This window comes from Beta vulgaris, chromosome 2 (assembly GCF_026745355.1).
Source record: "Beta vulgaris subsp. vulgaris cultivar EL10 chromosome 2, EL10.2, whole genome shotgun sequence".
NCBI classification, from domain to species: domain Eukaryota; kingdom Viridiplantae; phylum Streptophyta; class Magnoliopsida; order Caryophyllales; family Amaranthaceae; genus Beta; species Beta vulgaris.
Window position 1 is genome coordinate 328,124 of NC_079203.1, and position 14,904 is coordinate 343,027.

Here is a 14,904-nt window from a genome sequence, read left to right on the forward strand (position 1 = left end):
GGTCACACTTTAGCACTTGGATTGACCTCCAGATTTTATCGGACAATCCACGTTTCATTTCTCCCTCTTCCCCAAAACTAAAAAACGTGCCTATCTTTCATCGCCAAACAGAAAAATTAGTGCGTTTGAAACTGGAAATTCTGATCTCACGTAATAATTAGTTTTAGTTTCTCCAATCAAACAAACCTCTTTAATTTTTGATTCTTAATTTCTAATTCAAGTAACCTTTGATCTTGGGGCCATAGGTGGTTCATCTCTCCTATGGCCTCCGATTCTGACTCCGCCTACGATTCCGCCGCTGATCAAAACCCTAATTCTCTTCCCGACACTCCGATCAACCACCAATTCAACTCCGCCATTGATGATCACTTAAGCTCACTCACATTGACTCCCCTCAACGACGCCGTGTCCGACCTTGCACCATCGCAATCCTCGAACAACGTCTTAGATGCGAATTCATTAGCCGATCAAATTGAAGCGATTGATCGGAACTCATCGCCGGAATTCGAGGTCTCAACGGTAGAGACGACGCTGGAGGTTGCTGTTAGTAGTGAAGTCGTGGTGGTGGTGGAGGAGAGAGAAAATAATTTGGAGAGAGAAAGTAATTTGGAGAGTGATGGAGGTGTGGTGGTGTGGAGGGAGGTGGAAGGGGATGCGGTTGCAAGCCCTAGTAGCAGTGGTTATGCAGGGGAGAGAGGTAGTAGTAGTGCTAGCAGTGCATCTGGTATTGAGGAGATTGAAGAGCATCAAGTGAGAGTTAGAGATCGGAGTTTGGTCAATGGTATAGCTGACTCTCAACCGGCATGGATTCCGGGCAAGCGACACGAAAATGAGGTCTGCCTTATGGTTTCAATTGCTTCATTTCAATGTTCAGTACTTTCACTTTAGTGTAATTATTCCATTTTAATTGGTGAAAACAGTACTCTTTCCGTTCCAGAATACTCGTGTTTTAATGGTTATACTTGTAGATTATGGAGCTGTTAGTTATTTGTATCGATAATTTGATATTCATAATTGTTAACGACTATTGATTTGGTAGTTCAAATCGAAAAGTGATAGTGTATTGAGTTTTTAAGTAACAGATAGTATGGTATAAGATTAAGTCAGTTTAGTATCAAATACGGGAAGAAATGTATGAATTGCGTTCGCTAATGTTTTGACTTAGTAAATTCATTCATATCATTCTCTTGTATGAATTTTTTTGATTAGCACCTTGCTGTTTGAATATGCAGGATGATGCCTCTATTTCGTGGAGGAAAAGGAAAAAGCATTTCTTTATTCTAAGTCACTCTGGGAAGCCTATATATTCCAGGTTTATCTTCTGCCTATAAGTTGTGAATACTAACTACTAACTACTGCTAAGTTTGAACATGGCAAGCGTTTCTAGAAATCAGGATGAATTTGCTTCTTTAAAATGATTTCTGCTGCCTTGTAATAGGTATGGCGACGAACACAAGCTTGCTGGATTTTCAGCAACATTGCAAGCTATAATTTCTTTTGTTGAGAATGGGTATGTCACTGGAGTGAGTTGGCAAGATCTTGTTTTTCGAGCATGCAAGCTGTTTAGTTCTCGTTTGCTACGTTTTTCTTCACCTTAAAAAAGGCTATTCTTTCTATTTCCTCAGGGGTGATCGCGTTAAGTTGGTTCGAGCAGGAAAGCATCAGGTTAGTGCCCCATTAAGCTTATGTTCTCATCCACTTAGCTGTCTTCGCTGTCATATTGTTCTTCAACCCCTCAATGGAAACTACAATTTTAAGTGACATTGATTTTTCAAAGTCATAAATTTACTTTGTGGTTCTTAATACTTGTGTTATAGGTCCCTTTCCAACTTCTTTTTTCCAATGCTAACTTGCTAAGTTTTGCTAGCTGCTTTGACACTTGCTATTTTTGCTATCGGAACTTCCTATTTTTGCTACACTTCACCATTTCACTTTACCTTTCCTTCTTTTAGTTTTGGTCCATTTTAAAATGACTATACTAGTTGCTTAGTCTCTTTGTGCATTTAAATGCACGATTCTGCAAATACCTATCACTATTTCTCATTTTGAATTATTCCTACTATGCATGATTTGTCGACTAGAAACATTAAGGATTTAAGGTGACATGGAGAGAGTAGATTGCTAACTTTAGGAACAGAGCAAGCCCCTCTTTCCACTTGGTGCAAATTAATGCTACTATGCACTATTATGCTCACTATTAGATTAAACTAATTGATCATTTTCACGTAAAGAATAAGGTCTCTTTCCACTTGGTGCAAACTAATGCTAATATGTACTTATTATGCTCACTGTTAGATTATATCTTATTAATCATTTTCGCGTGAAGAACAAGGCCTCTTTCCACTGGGCTCATGCTAAGGCTCACCTACTCACCTCTTATATGCTTGTCACCTTTTGAAAGTATGTTCTTGCATATCAACTAATATGAATTTTCAGAACAGATCTGTAATGCTAGATGTATGGAAGAGGCTTACTTCTCTTTAGATGGTTCAGGGCCCAGGGGCCATATAATGCTTATTCAGTTGTGTCTTTCGGTATTTCTCCTTTTGTTCTTTCTCACTTCATGTTTGGTATAGTGAAGAGGCTGGAGAAGGTTATGAGAGATTTCTGTTTGCTACGGGGTGGAGGAAGAGAGAAGAGATCACCTTATAAGATGGGACCCTGGGAGTGTATGTAATCCCAAAGACTGTTGTTTGGAAGCTTGTGCTCAAGAACATCTCCTTGATGGGACAGTGTCTTTGGTGGGTCCTGCAAATTACAGGTTTTTGATTGACATAGATTGATTAGAATCGTATTTGGTTTTTAGAGAAATGGGTGGGATGCGCTGGTGGAAGCTCTTACCTCCTGCACATCAGACTGAGTCACTGCACTTTCTTCCTTTGTGGAAGTTTAGTGAATGTGCATCAATTCTTTGCCATTTTTTAAGTGCTTTAGTTGGAGAGCAATGATGGGATTTTTGGCATTGGGTAGTAGTGAAGTTCTTTGTGGGACAGTGAGAAATTGTGGTTTAACATCTTGCTAGGATCATGCTAATGGGCCATTTGTTGATATGGGGTTATTAGATGTAATTTCTGAGTACTGACTAGACTCTATATATGTCTCCGTAGTCCATTTTTTGTGGACCTGTGGTCTGCCCTGCTTGTACCCTTTACTTTCATTATTAAGCTTTTCTCATCTAAGAAGTAAGAGATCTGTTAGAAGCTTACTGCTTATATAACCGTGAAGGTTGTTGCTTCTTACTCAAACATATTTGCCGCAGTGTGAACTATATGTGATGTGTTTTTTTTTGATTGGTTTTTAACTTCTGATTGAAGTATTGCCTAAAGCACTGGTTTTGACAATCAATTAGTTTGTTTTATGCAAATATATGCATAGGTAACCGGTGTTTGTTATCAGCTACGAAGTGAAACACTTGGATGAATAATGAGTATGTGTCAGCTTTTTGAGTCTGTTACAGACATGAAATGATTTTGTTTGGTAAGGTGTAATAAAATTATACAAATAGTGTTCCATTTTGAGGAACAAGCCTTCTCTTTCTAATGCACATGTTCTGGAACTTTCTGAGTCATCATATATGTAGAGTTGCAACTTTGGCCCGTACAAGAACTTTCGACCTGTTCACAAAGTGGAATTATTATGATAATATACAAACATGACATAACTTGAATAGAATTGGAACTAAAATTGTCATACAGAGTTTTGCATGTTCCATGTTAATTTTTAGACATTAAATGCTTACCAACAAACAGCATCAACGACAATAAAAAAAAGACACTACATGCAGTGGTGGATCTTGGATATTACTGATGGTGGGTGATTAACTTACCACCTTCGAGGCTTCCACCTTCCACTGACCACATACCAATAGCCAATATACAAACAAAAAATATAATTAATACTTCCTCCATTTCAAGATAGATGACATGTTTTGACTTTTGCACTATTCACACACTCTCCTTTGACCGTGTTTTGTGATCCTTATTAAGGAGAAATTTAATCATGTGGGATCTTATTGGATTCGTCTCGATATATACTTTCATAATACCAACTTTTTACAGTTTTTACATAAAGGAAATTAGAGATATTAATAGTCAGAGTTATGTGTTGCAAGCATGCCCGGAGAAGTGTGTCAAGTATTTTGAAACAGAGGAAGTACCTCATAAGAAGTCTCATTTTAGAAGTATATATCCACATACATTACAATGTTCTCGATGACTTTTCATATTTTGATATCTATCAACAAACTTTAGAACCTGCATTTTAGATTTTTGATCTCCACCAAATTAATCTTATCTCATCTATCTCTCTCCCTCTTCCATGGGTTCAAGTCATCAAGAAAAAGATTAAAATACTTCCATTACTTCCTCTTTCTATTCTTTCCAACTCCGGTGTTTTTGTAAGCTTCCCCTTTGCACTTGGGTTGAAAAATTGCAGCCAAAGAAGGCAGGATCATCATCTCTTAAGATTGCAATCTCCACAGGCTTGCATTTCGGAGAGATGCTGCATGAGTGACCCACCTAGTTACTTTAGAATTTATTTCATTTTATATTACAAAAAACCGAGCTTCATTTTTTTACATAATAATGGTGGCGAGAGTGACACCACCATGACGAAGCCTCTCTCCGCCACTGACTACATGCTGTCATGAACTGCCAACTGTCTTATGGTTTTTTCCATAAGTTCTGTTTAAGAGTTTTGCATGGGTCAATTGCTTGATAGGGTTTACCATGAATATATGGTGGCAAGGTCGCAAGGACTGAAATACTACTTGTCCCTGAAAATGATTGAGGGTCTTTGGCATTAAATCAGAGAATCGGATTAGGAAGAGGAAGATTTTTCGTTTTTATAAGTAATGAGAACTTTCCTGTCCTAGGAACGAAATAGTTCAAGTGTTTGTTAAGAATTATTTAAGGCACAATCAAACAGTTTTGTGCTTGCCATAAAGTTCTTGATAACGGGGGTGTTTGGGAGAGAGAGTTTTGGAGAGAGTTTAGAGGTTTGGAGAGAGTTTAGAGTTTTGACCAATAAAAACTCTAAATTGGGTGTTTGGTGAGAGAGAGGATTAAAGAGAGTTTTGTACCGAAAACTCTGATCAAAACTCTCTTTTGAAAAAGCTGGGTAGAGGAGCTTTTTCATGAGAGTTTTGGAGAGAGAAAAAACAAATGACTATTTGGTCCATATAATTAATACTAAAATTTGTTTTAAAAAAAAACATATGTCCATAAATGTCATTTTACATGCTCTAAAAGTACAAAACTCTAAACAATCAGCTAAGTGTTACCAAACACCTTTACACAATAATTATTTAAATCAGCAGTCAAATCCTCTGAACAAAAAAGTAATCATCTAACCACAAACTCTAAACTCTAACCTCTAAACTCTAAACTCTAATTACCAAACAGGGCCAACATCTGCCATGAAGTGGTTATCTGCTTTTTGTTAGTTATTAATATAGAACAAATAAGTTAGCTGATAGTGATTGTTACGGGTGCTAACAAATTGAACCGGGCTTGATCATGGGGTTTCTCAGCTAGGCTTCTGATACCTGCATTTTATCTTGAGCCGACTCTTAGTTTTTTTTTTATCTTAATTTTCAAGTTCAACTTACCTTAAAACTGATCTTGAACTTGGAAGATTATGACCAAGTATATAATGTACTATTTTTATGCTATAATATCTTCATACTTAAGTTTGGTTATTTCTTTCAAGCTTCTCACTTGTATGGTGCAAAGTTTGGCTCTTAATTTCAATTTTGATTTTTTTGATAGGTAAAACAAAATTGTTTTAAAAATTGTTTTGAGACTATTTACGAGCTTTTTGGAGAGTCGAGTCCGGAGCATGTTAGGCTCGGCTCTCAAAACTTTTGACCGAGCTCGAAATTTTCACGAGCCATTTCTAGTCATTACAGTGTAAAGAAAATTAACCTTGGATTGAATTTGAAGCTCTATTCTATTAGAAACTGCCTCCTTTCTTTTCACTTAACTTTTGCCATCTTCAAATATATTCCTTGACTACAATAAATTTTCCACATATGATTATAATTTGTTTTTTTGAAAATATAATTATACCAAATTTATAATAAAAAATAATCGATTTTTCATGTTGTGAATCTATATACTTTTCTTAATAAATTGGTAACAGTTTATTAAGTTTGATCAAAGGCAACATCTGCTCAAGGAACACAGGAAGTAGGAGGTAAATCACTGTTATGATTAAGGTTTAGGTTTCATATTAGATGGATATGTATGAACATAGGGTCATATTACGATTCCATTATCATAGTTTTTGGTCAAGGAGGATGTTTATCTTGCAGAAATTATGATTGTACTATCAAGGCATAGATTAACATGTCTTGGATCAATATAACTGCTAAATTTTAATAGCCAGACCAGACGTCTATGGTGTAGATGTGTTGCTGCTTGAGGTCATAATTTATCCTCTTGTACCTGGGGGGCGTGGAAAGGCAGTGCTGGTTTATGACATGTTTTACCTCTTATTACATCATTTATCATGCGTCAAATTTTCATGCAGCTAAATATCCCATTATCTTCTACTTTGTTTTCAGGTGGTCTTTCTTGTGAAAGGACCTATATATTTGGTCTGTATAAGCTGTACAGAGGAGCCTTATGAGTCTCTAAGGGGACAGCTGGAGCTTCTCTATGGTCAGGTAGCTTCCCTTTTCTCTTGGTCTTTTCTCTGTGTGTCACCGTTCAATGTATTCAATTCTAATTTTGTGTCTTGTTGACATTTTGTGTACAGATGATCCTTATTTTGACGAAGTCTGTGAATAGATGTTTTGAGAAGAACTCGAAGTTTGATATGACACCATTGCTTGGGGGAACAGATGCTGTTTTCTCATCTCTCATCCATTCGTTCAGTTGGTTTGTTTTGCTCATCCCTGTTATCCTGATACTCCTCTCAGAGCCTTGGACTTTGAGAAGTTAATTCCATACTTTACTTTTTGTGTGTGTGTGTCTCGTGTTGTTTCTTTCTTTGCAAATGTTACTTTGTGTGCATTTTGTGCCGCCTCTTATTTTATGGCTGGTTTGCCTGTTTTATTACGCAACTAATTGGAGAGATTGTAGACAGTGAGTCTGATGCTCATGTACTTGAAGCATCAGTAAAATATGTGCTCAACAATTTTCATTTTTGCTTAAATATTTCAGTTGATCCTTTTGAGGATTTTTGTATAGTTGGAGCCAAGTGTTGCACGTGGAGCAGCATTTATAATTTCTTGATTTAGTTGAAAAATAAGATATAGTACATGATCATATTGTGGCAGTCCATCTATACATGGGTGACAACTTCCTGATGTCTTCTTGATGTGATTCTTATAAAATCATCTAAAATTTACCTGTTCTGAAAGTAGTGTGTTAATTTATATTGCTATAAACCTTATTTGTGCCATGAAGTTGGAATATTGTTAGAAGAGATAAATATGCAAAATGAAGTTTTGATGTGTTGGTGGCTTGGTGCTGCTAATAAGTGAACTTTCTTGACATAATTGTTTTAGTGCTAAGGAAGTATTGATTGGTGGCAATGTAATTTTACAATATCCATTGGGGATTGGCAGAGCTAACTCTTTCGTTTATCTATAACTAGGAACCCAGCTACTTTTCTTCATGCCTATACGTGCCTACCTCTTGCTTATCCAACAAGGCAAGCTGCAGGTGCCATATTGCAAGATGTTGCTGATTCAGGGGTCTTATTTGCGATATTGATGTGTAAACACAAGGTTCTGTTTGTATCATATGATGCTTCCCTTTTTTCTCAGAGTTCACTCCAGATACTTAGTGTTTGATGCTGCAGGTTGTTAGCCTTGTTGGAGCACACAAGACTTCTCTTCATCCAAATGATATGCTGCTATTGTCAAATTTTGTTATGTCATCAGAGTCATTTAGGTAAGTTTGATAGCATTTTCTATTTCTTTTACATTGGTGTGGATTCCTTTTCCAGTTATTACTTAATCGAGTCTTTCATATGTGAAACTCTCTTGTTGTGGAATGTGCGGTATATATGGTGCTGAGTTTTTGGAAACTAGGTTGTCATAGAGTTGAAATCTTTTTCCTTGTGCCAACGTTTAGTATAAAGTGGTCCAGTAGTATTTTTTATATCTATGATTCTTCAGAATGCTGTGATGCATTCAGTTAAGGACGCGGAGCATAATTTACTGTTCTAGTGTTAAGGATGCCAGCTTCATTATTTTAGTTTTTGTTCTGCAGTGATTTTTGGTGCTTGTACTGTGAGGAACTTTGGCATTTGCCATAACAACAATCTTGTTCTTAGCGAAATGATTCCCCTATTATCTTGCTGGAGGCCGTATTCTAGGGAGTCTAGATGTTTGCAATCATGTCCCCAAGCAGTTGAGATTTTAGACTATCAGAGCTTTAGAATAACGACATTTGTTCAATTTATGATTTACTATATTTAAGTAATACTGTAGTCACATTGTCAACTATGGAAGTTCTTTATCCACATCTCTACACAAATGTGGGGATTGCCCAATATGCTAATAGTTAGAACATTATCTTGCTCTGTTTGAATGTTAGCTCCTATCTTCCTCTTGACTTGTGATATTTCGTGATATACAGTTGGTCTTGGCTGATCAATTCTCATCTTTAGATTCACTTTTTTAATGCTTTATTTGCCTTTTGGTTATGAAGGTTACCATGTTAGTCCTAATATGGAACCTGGGCTAGGTAGTACTCCCTTTGTCTCCAAATAGACTTTCCATTTCCCCATTTCACATTTGCCAATGCACGTTTTGTATCATTAATATCATTAATTACATGTTAGTAAAAATTATAAGAGTTTGATTTTCGTTATGTACTCAATGAGATGAATCAAAGAAGACTCCACATGACTCTTTTTTCTTATATATTGGATAATATTTGGAAGATTTTCTTTACTTATGAGTAGTTCTAAAATTAGAAATGGGAAGTATATTGGGGAAGGAGAAGTATCCCCCAAGCCCCCAACTACGGAGCAAGGTTGACTTGGCATAGTTCATAAATCACGCACCAAATTCACTCAGCATTGGGTATGACATATGATATCCCACAAATTTGGTTAGGAGGATGGAAAATTCTAATTAGCTGTGGCTAGTGTGTTGACACGAACAATATTTTATCTCTCATATGAAGTTTCTTTTCCTTGCTTCCGATACAATTCTAGAGTTTTATTTTGCACATTATTTTTGGACCAGGCTTCTCACTGACCTTTCTGTAAGTCACTTTCACTCCCTTTGGCCTTTCATGGTCAACTTTTACGCTTCACAATCTACTTGAGTCATATACCTTTCTGACCATCTTATACCCAAGACGATAGCTAGGTCGTCTAAGCTAAATTCAATCAATATAGAAGGGAGATCTATTTTTGGGTTCTCATACTATAAGCAGTAATCATTATTAGTACTAACCACTTGCTACTAGACTAATCATTGTAATAATAATGCTACTATTTAACAATCCATAAAGGTGACAAACAGTTTTCTCTTGCTCCTTCATTAGTGCAGGATTTTAGAACCATCCATGCACATAATTAGCTATAATCAAATTTGTGAAGTCATAATTCTCATGAGGTAACTTATGGCAGCACATAATAATTTAGCGAATATCTTATAATCCAACACGTATGAAAATAATTCATCACATATGGCATCACATAATTCACTTAGAGAATTATGTGACGTCGTTACTTACCTTATGAGAATCGTGACTTACAGATTTTATTATGGCTAATTATGTGCATGGATATGCTTTCATAAAGTAGTCAGACCAAATTGTTTGCAATTTCAAGCAGTCAATACTCGACTATGCTAACTTTTTAGTAGGTCAAGGTCACGAAGGACTTTGTTACCTTGGAGGCTTGGACCAACTATCCTTGCCTTCTCTCATAGAAAAATCTCTCTTTCTTTTAGATTTTATTTTTATTTTTGAGAGGATCTCTTTCTTCTAGGTTACGTCTTAAACTATAGTGATGAGACTCCATACTCGAGCATAGTAGTGAGGGGGTCTAGTTAGCTACTATTCTCCATTTACAAAAGATTTTGTTATTTAGAGCGTAAGTGGAGGAAGAATGAGGCCTAGAAGATTGAAGTTTTTCAGGTTCTACCTAACTATGTGTCACAAGAATCTACTCAAAGCTTAACAATATCCGATGCTTGGTATCCACCTACCATTGCCAAAGTATACTCCTTTAACGAAGTCTAATATGAAGAGGTGGAAAGGAATAAAGAGGAAAAAATATGGTACGAGAAATGAAAAACCAAACTTTGGATGATGACGAAGATTCTTCTGACCCAAATAATGACCCAGGTTAAGACATGGATACATATATTCCGATGATGATTAGCTTGTTTGCTGGCAGTTAACATCATATTATGTGGTAATTATTGCATTATCTTTATGGATTATTAAGGAGCAGCATTGCTTATAGTGATACAGCTATCTGAATAATTTGCTTATGGCATGCATGAGAACCCATGAATAAGTTCGTCTTTGGACTTGACTATTTTTAGCTTAGATCACCTAGACATTGTCTTGGGTGTGGATTGGTTGGGAAGGTATATGGCCAAATAGATTGTGAAGCCCAAAAAGTGACCTTGAAAGTCCCAAAGGAGTGAAAGTGACTCACACAAAGGTCAGCGAGAAGCCTGGTCAAAAGATGATCTCTTCGATGCAACTCCAGAATCGTATGAAAAGGTCCCCTAATGGTCTGAAGGGTGAGCGAAAATTAGGAAACTCTAGGGTACAGAGTGAAGAAATACAGCATATATTGTTTGTAGCTACTTGCTGGTATGTCATATTACTCATATATGGACTACCGGCTCCAATGCTTTGTGTATGTCTCTTTTCTCCAACCTTCTATCTCTTCTATGCTTCACTGAGTGTCACTATCTTGCCGAAATGTGTATATGTGCTATTTTGCTGTCACACAATCACAACGGGGGAAGCCATTGATTGGCTATTATCTCTTAAGTTAGTAGTCATCACAATATAAAAGAATTCTGTTTATTCAACTGCAATCAAAAGTTGAAAACTGCTTGATGCGGGTATACCAATTTATGGTTTTCTCAATTATTTGCAACGACTCATATACCGTGTGCTTCTCTCTCCCTTCGCAGATGTTCACTTAAATTGCCAAACATTTCGTTTTCGATTAAGCTTGAGTTTGCTTATGTAACATTGTTCCCATGCTTCTTATATGCATATTTAAAAATTTTCATGCACCTTCTTTTGCTTTTTTAACTCAATACCTCTTTTCACGCTGTTTATATGCAGGACGTCTGAATCTTTCTCTCCAATTTGTTTGCCCAAGTATAATCCTATGGCATTTCTATATGCATATGTCCAATATCTGGATGTAAGTGTATTGCACCTTGAAGTTTGTGGTCATTGCAATTTTTTCTTCTGAAGTGCTTTAGAAGTCTGAGGACTTCAGTAATTCACTATGTGGTTTTCTTTTTTTCTATATTTGGATTTAAGTGACATTGCTCCTTGAAGTTTGTGGTTGCAATATCTTCTTGCTAAAGTGCTTCAAAAGTCTGGATTCACTTTATGGTTTTCTTCGTGCTATATTTATGTACAATTCCTGTTTGCTACCTCCGGAGACATTGGTGAAACAAATGGAGTTGCATCTTATTTGTAGATAACACTCGATGAAAATTCTGTTCAATATCTTTTTACCCATCAATTTAATGTTAGACGCTTACTTTTTATTTCTGAAGATTCAGTCTCAAGAGATAGCATCTTATCAATTTTGGTTTGTATTTGAGTGTTTCTTGATAACTTGTCCTACAATTGGCTAAACTGAAATAATTTACGTGCAATGAAACATACAGATGCCAAATATGAACTTACGCAAACTATAAGTGGCTTTCACACAGTTATCTTCACATCATCTTTAGATAATGCTGATGCGCTGGTTGCTGCAGGTTAATACGTACTTGGTGCTGCTCACTACTAACTCAGATGCCTTCTATCATCTCAAAGAATGCAGGTATCTCTTTTAGATTATGGTATACACCGAAGTTTTATGCTTGGGTATGCTTTTGGGTTTCAGTCAATGGAAATTGTGAACAATTCACTAGTATGGAATCCCCGTAGGCTTTTCTTTCTCGATCTTTTTCTTCTGAATTCTGTCTTAGCTTCAGGACTTCTGGTCTTGATTTCTTCTCACATTGCTTTAACCTTGAACAGATGGTTTTAGCTGCTATCAATGAAAGGGTTCATGGCATTTTTCTTCCTCCGTGAAAGCATATCTTTTCGTAGCATTTTCTTGATAGTTTCTGAAGGCATATACATGAGGCTCCTTATCTTAAGTATATAAATTTTCATTTCCTTTTCTCATGGTGGATTTTTGACTGCTTCAGGATTCATATTGAGGCTGTATTATTGAAAGCAAATTTGCTCACTGAGGTCCAAAGATCTATGTTAGATGGTGGGATGCATGTTGAAGATTTACCTGCGGATCCGTCTTCTCGAACTGGTTCTGCATCTTCTCATTTAGGCCAACATTCTCCAGACAGATTTAGGGATACACGCACTGGTGTTGGTGGTCCCTGTGGACTCTGGCATTTTATATATCGCAGTATTTATCTGGATCAGTATGTATCTTCAGAGTTTTCGTCCCCAATTAATACACCACAACAGCAGAAAAGGTTCAAATTGTAATTTAGAGGCTTGAGCATGTTTTTCCCTGTAAACTTATTAACTCCAAATAATCATTGGTGCAGATTGTATAGAGCGTACCAGAAGATATATGCCTCAATGCATGATAAAGGATTCGGTCCCCACAAGACTCAGTTTCGACGAGATGAAAATTATGGTGAATATCAATCTTAATTCGTTTCTGCAGATTTTGTATTATTGACTTGTGCAGTACATCTGGACGTCAAGATTTGCTCAATTTTATTGCATTTCTGATTATATTGTTTATAATTTAAATCATTTCAGTCCTACTCTGCTGGGTAACACAAGATTTTGAGCTTTATGCTGCATTTGACCCCCTTGCAGACAAGGTATGAATACTCCTATAAGGCTATAACTGTGTTGTATCAAGTGTTTAAGCACATTAGAGCTACCGTATAATTTGCTGACTAATTTTTTGAGCAAGTAGTTACTGAGTCTTACATGCCAAGCTTGTAATTTGCTGAGTGGAGTTTTTTCTTATCTGTTTCCTTCTGAGTTCTGACTTCTGAGTGGTGCTAGTCTTGTGGAATATTTCATCTTGAACTCAGCAAATTACTTCCTTCGGGCAGAAGCAATGATTAGCTTTTTTCTCACTGTCTTGCCAGCCAACATAATTTTATCCATATTAATTATCATGAGGTTGATAAGTATACCTACCATCTCCAAAAGAGGAAAGTGAATAAAAGCTTGACAGGAGTACAAACTCAAATTAAGCTTGTGGCTGACCATAATTATCAGTTTATGTTCATATCTTTGCTGTTTTGATATGAAATATCCTGAATTATATTTTGGCAATTAAAAGAATTTTAATGACCAAAATGAGGTATTACAATAAGGCCCGTCCAAATACATCAAAGACAAAGCACTCTCTAGCTTCTGTACATGCATCAGTGTCACTCCTTTCCCACCTTCTAGGTTGGGTAGCAGGGAGGACTTGCCGGGAATTAATCTCAGCAAATTTTGGGTAGATAACATGGAATTTGTTTTTGGATATTATATAATGAGTTACATAAAGTATGATGATATAAATTTTCAGGCTTTGGCAATCAAGACCTGCAACCGTGTTTGTCAGTGGGTAAAAGACGTGGAGAACGAGATATTCTTGCTGGGAGCAAGCCCTTTCTCTTGGTGATTTTTTATTCCTTCACCAAGCTCTCTCACCCTAAGTGATATTCACTCTACCAGTTGATTCCCACATTCTGCTCCGACAGAAGTGCCGAAACTGTCCTCGCACAATGAGTTCGGAAATCAGTTTTGGAAGTGTGAATTTTCCCTTCTTTTTGGGTAATATACCCCCCCCCCCCCCAACATCCCCGCTTTTTTCTTATCCCACTTTTTGCTCATCTTTTGTGGTAATTTTATTAATAAAATCCCATAGGTTTTTGTTTCTTTGTTGTATCTATTAGATGTGGTTTTCTTTTGAGTACATAGTGCGAAGCTAGCAACCTTAGAAGCAAGGGATGGATACTTGTAATTTCAATCTATAGTTGTCTAGATATGAGATCAATAATGTTATGAAGTAGCTCATCATACGTGATGGTACAGTTTTTGTTCTGTAAAATTAATTGAGCTGCCTAATGCACAACATTTTCAGGCAGCTGCAGGCCGCAGCCGATTTACATCTCAATTCTAAAGCTGAAACCGAATTTTCATTTTGTTGTTGTACAGTAGTTTCCTGCTCTAGAGAAACTGGGTTTACACTTAGATTGATTAAGCCAGCCTTTCTATTTTATCTATAAATTCTTTTACACTCCCTCTCAAACTTGGACCATTAATGTAGTTTGGCTTAACTTTGTGAAAAAACCTCCCATCTTATTATTATTACCATTAGCATTACCATTACCATTACCATTACCAATGATGATAAAAATATTACTCTACTTGTAATTATTAATAACACTCAATTCTGATCAGTTCAGATCAGTTGTTCAGTTTAGACTTATTCAGTGCAAAGAACAGAGCAAGTGGCCGAAAAATTGTTTGAAAAAACTGCTGGCCCTAATGAGATAATTGATTATGTGACCTTTTTAAAAGAGACATGCAATTCTCTTTTCAAATTGAGTGAATTTAAAAAGATATCACAAATATAATACAAATTAGTAGGTTCACACGTTCGTATAGTGAGTAAGGCGTGCATGATGGACATTAAGTACTAAGTTATGAACATAAAGACCAATACTTATGAATCTTTTTTTTAAAAAAGACCAATACC

At 36.4% G+C, this 14,904-nt stretch overlaps 1 protein-coding gene across 1 annotated transcript; it reads left to right on the forward strand.

Annotated features, from left to right (window-relative positions):
- The first annotated feature begins 12 nt into the window (after window positions 1-12).
- Window positions 13-14,344, forward strand: LOC104906011 (vacuolar fusion protein MON1 homolog). Its single transcript, XM_010694692.4, has 14 exons — window positions 13-834; window positions 1,233-1,312; window positions 1,439-1,510; window positions 1,626-1,665; window positions 6,566-6,667; window positions 6,760-6,881; window positions 7,603-7,735; window positions 7,810-7,901; window positions 11,283-11,364; window positions 11,936-12,000; window positions 12,374-12,661; window positions 12,737-12,828; window positions 12,957-13,021; window positions 13,729-14,344. Exons 1-14 carry the CDS (start codon window positions 262-264, stop codon window positions 13,822-13,824), a joined length of 1,902 nt encoding a protein of 633 aa, XP_010692994.1. The 5' UTR covers window positions 13-261; the 3' UTR covers window positions 13,825-14,344.
- The last annotated feature ends 560 nt before the right edge of the window (window positions 14,345-14,904 follow it).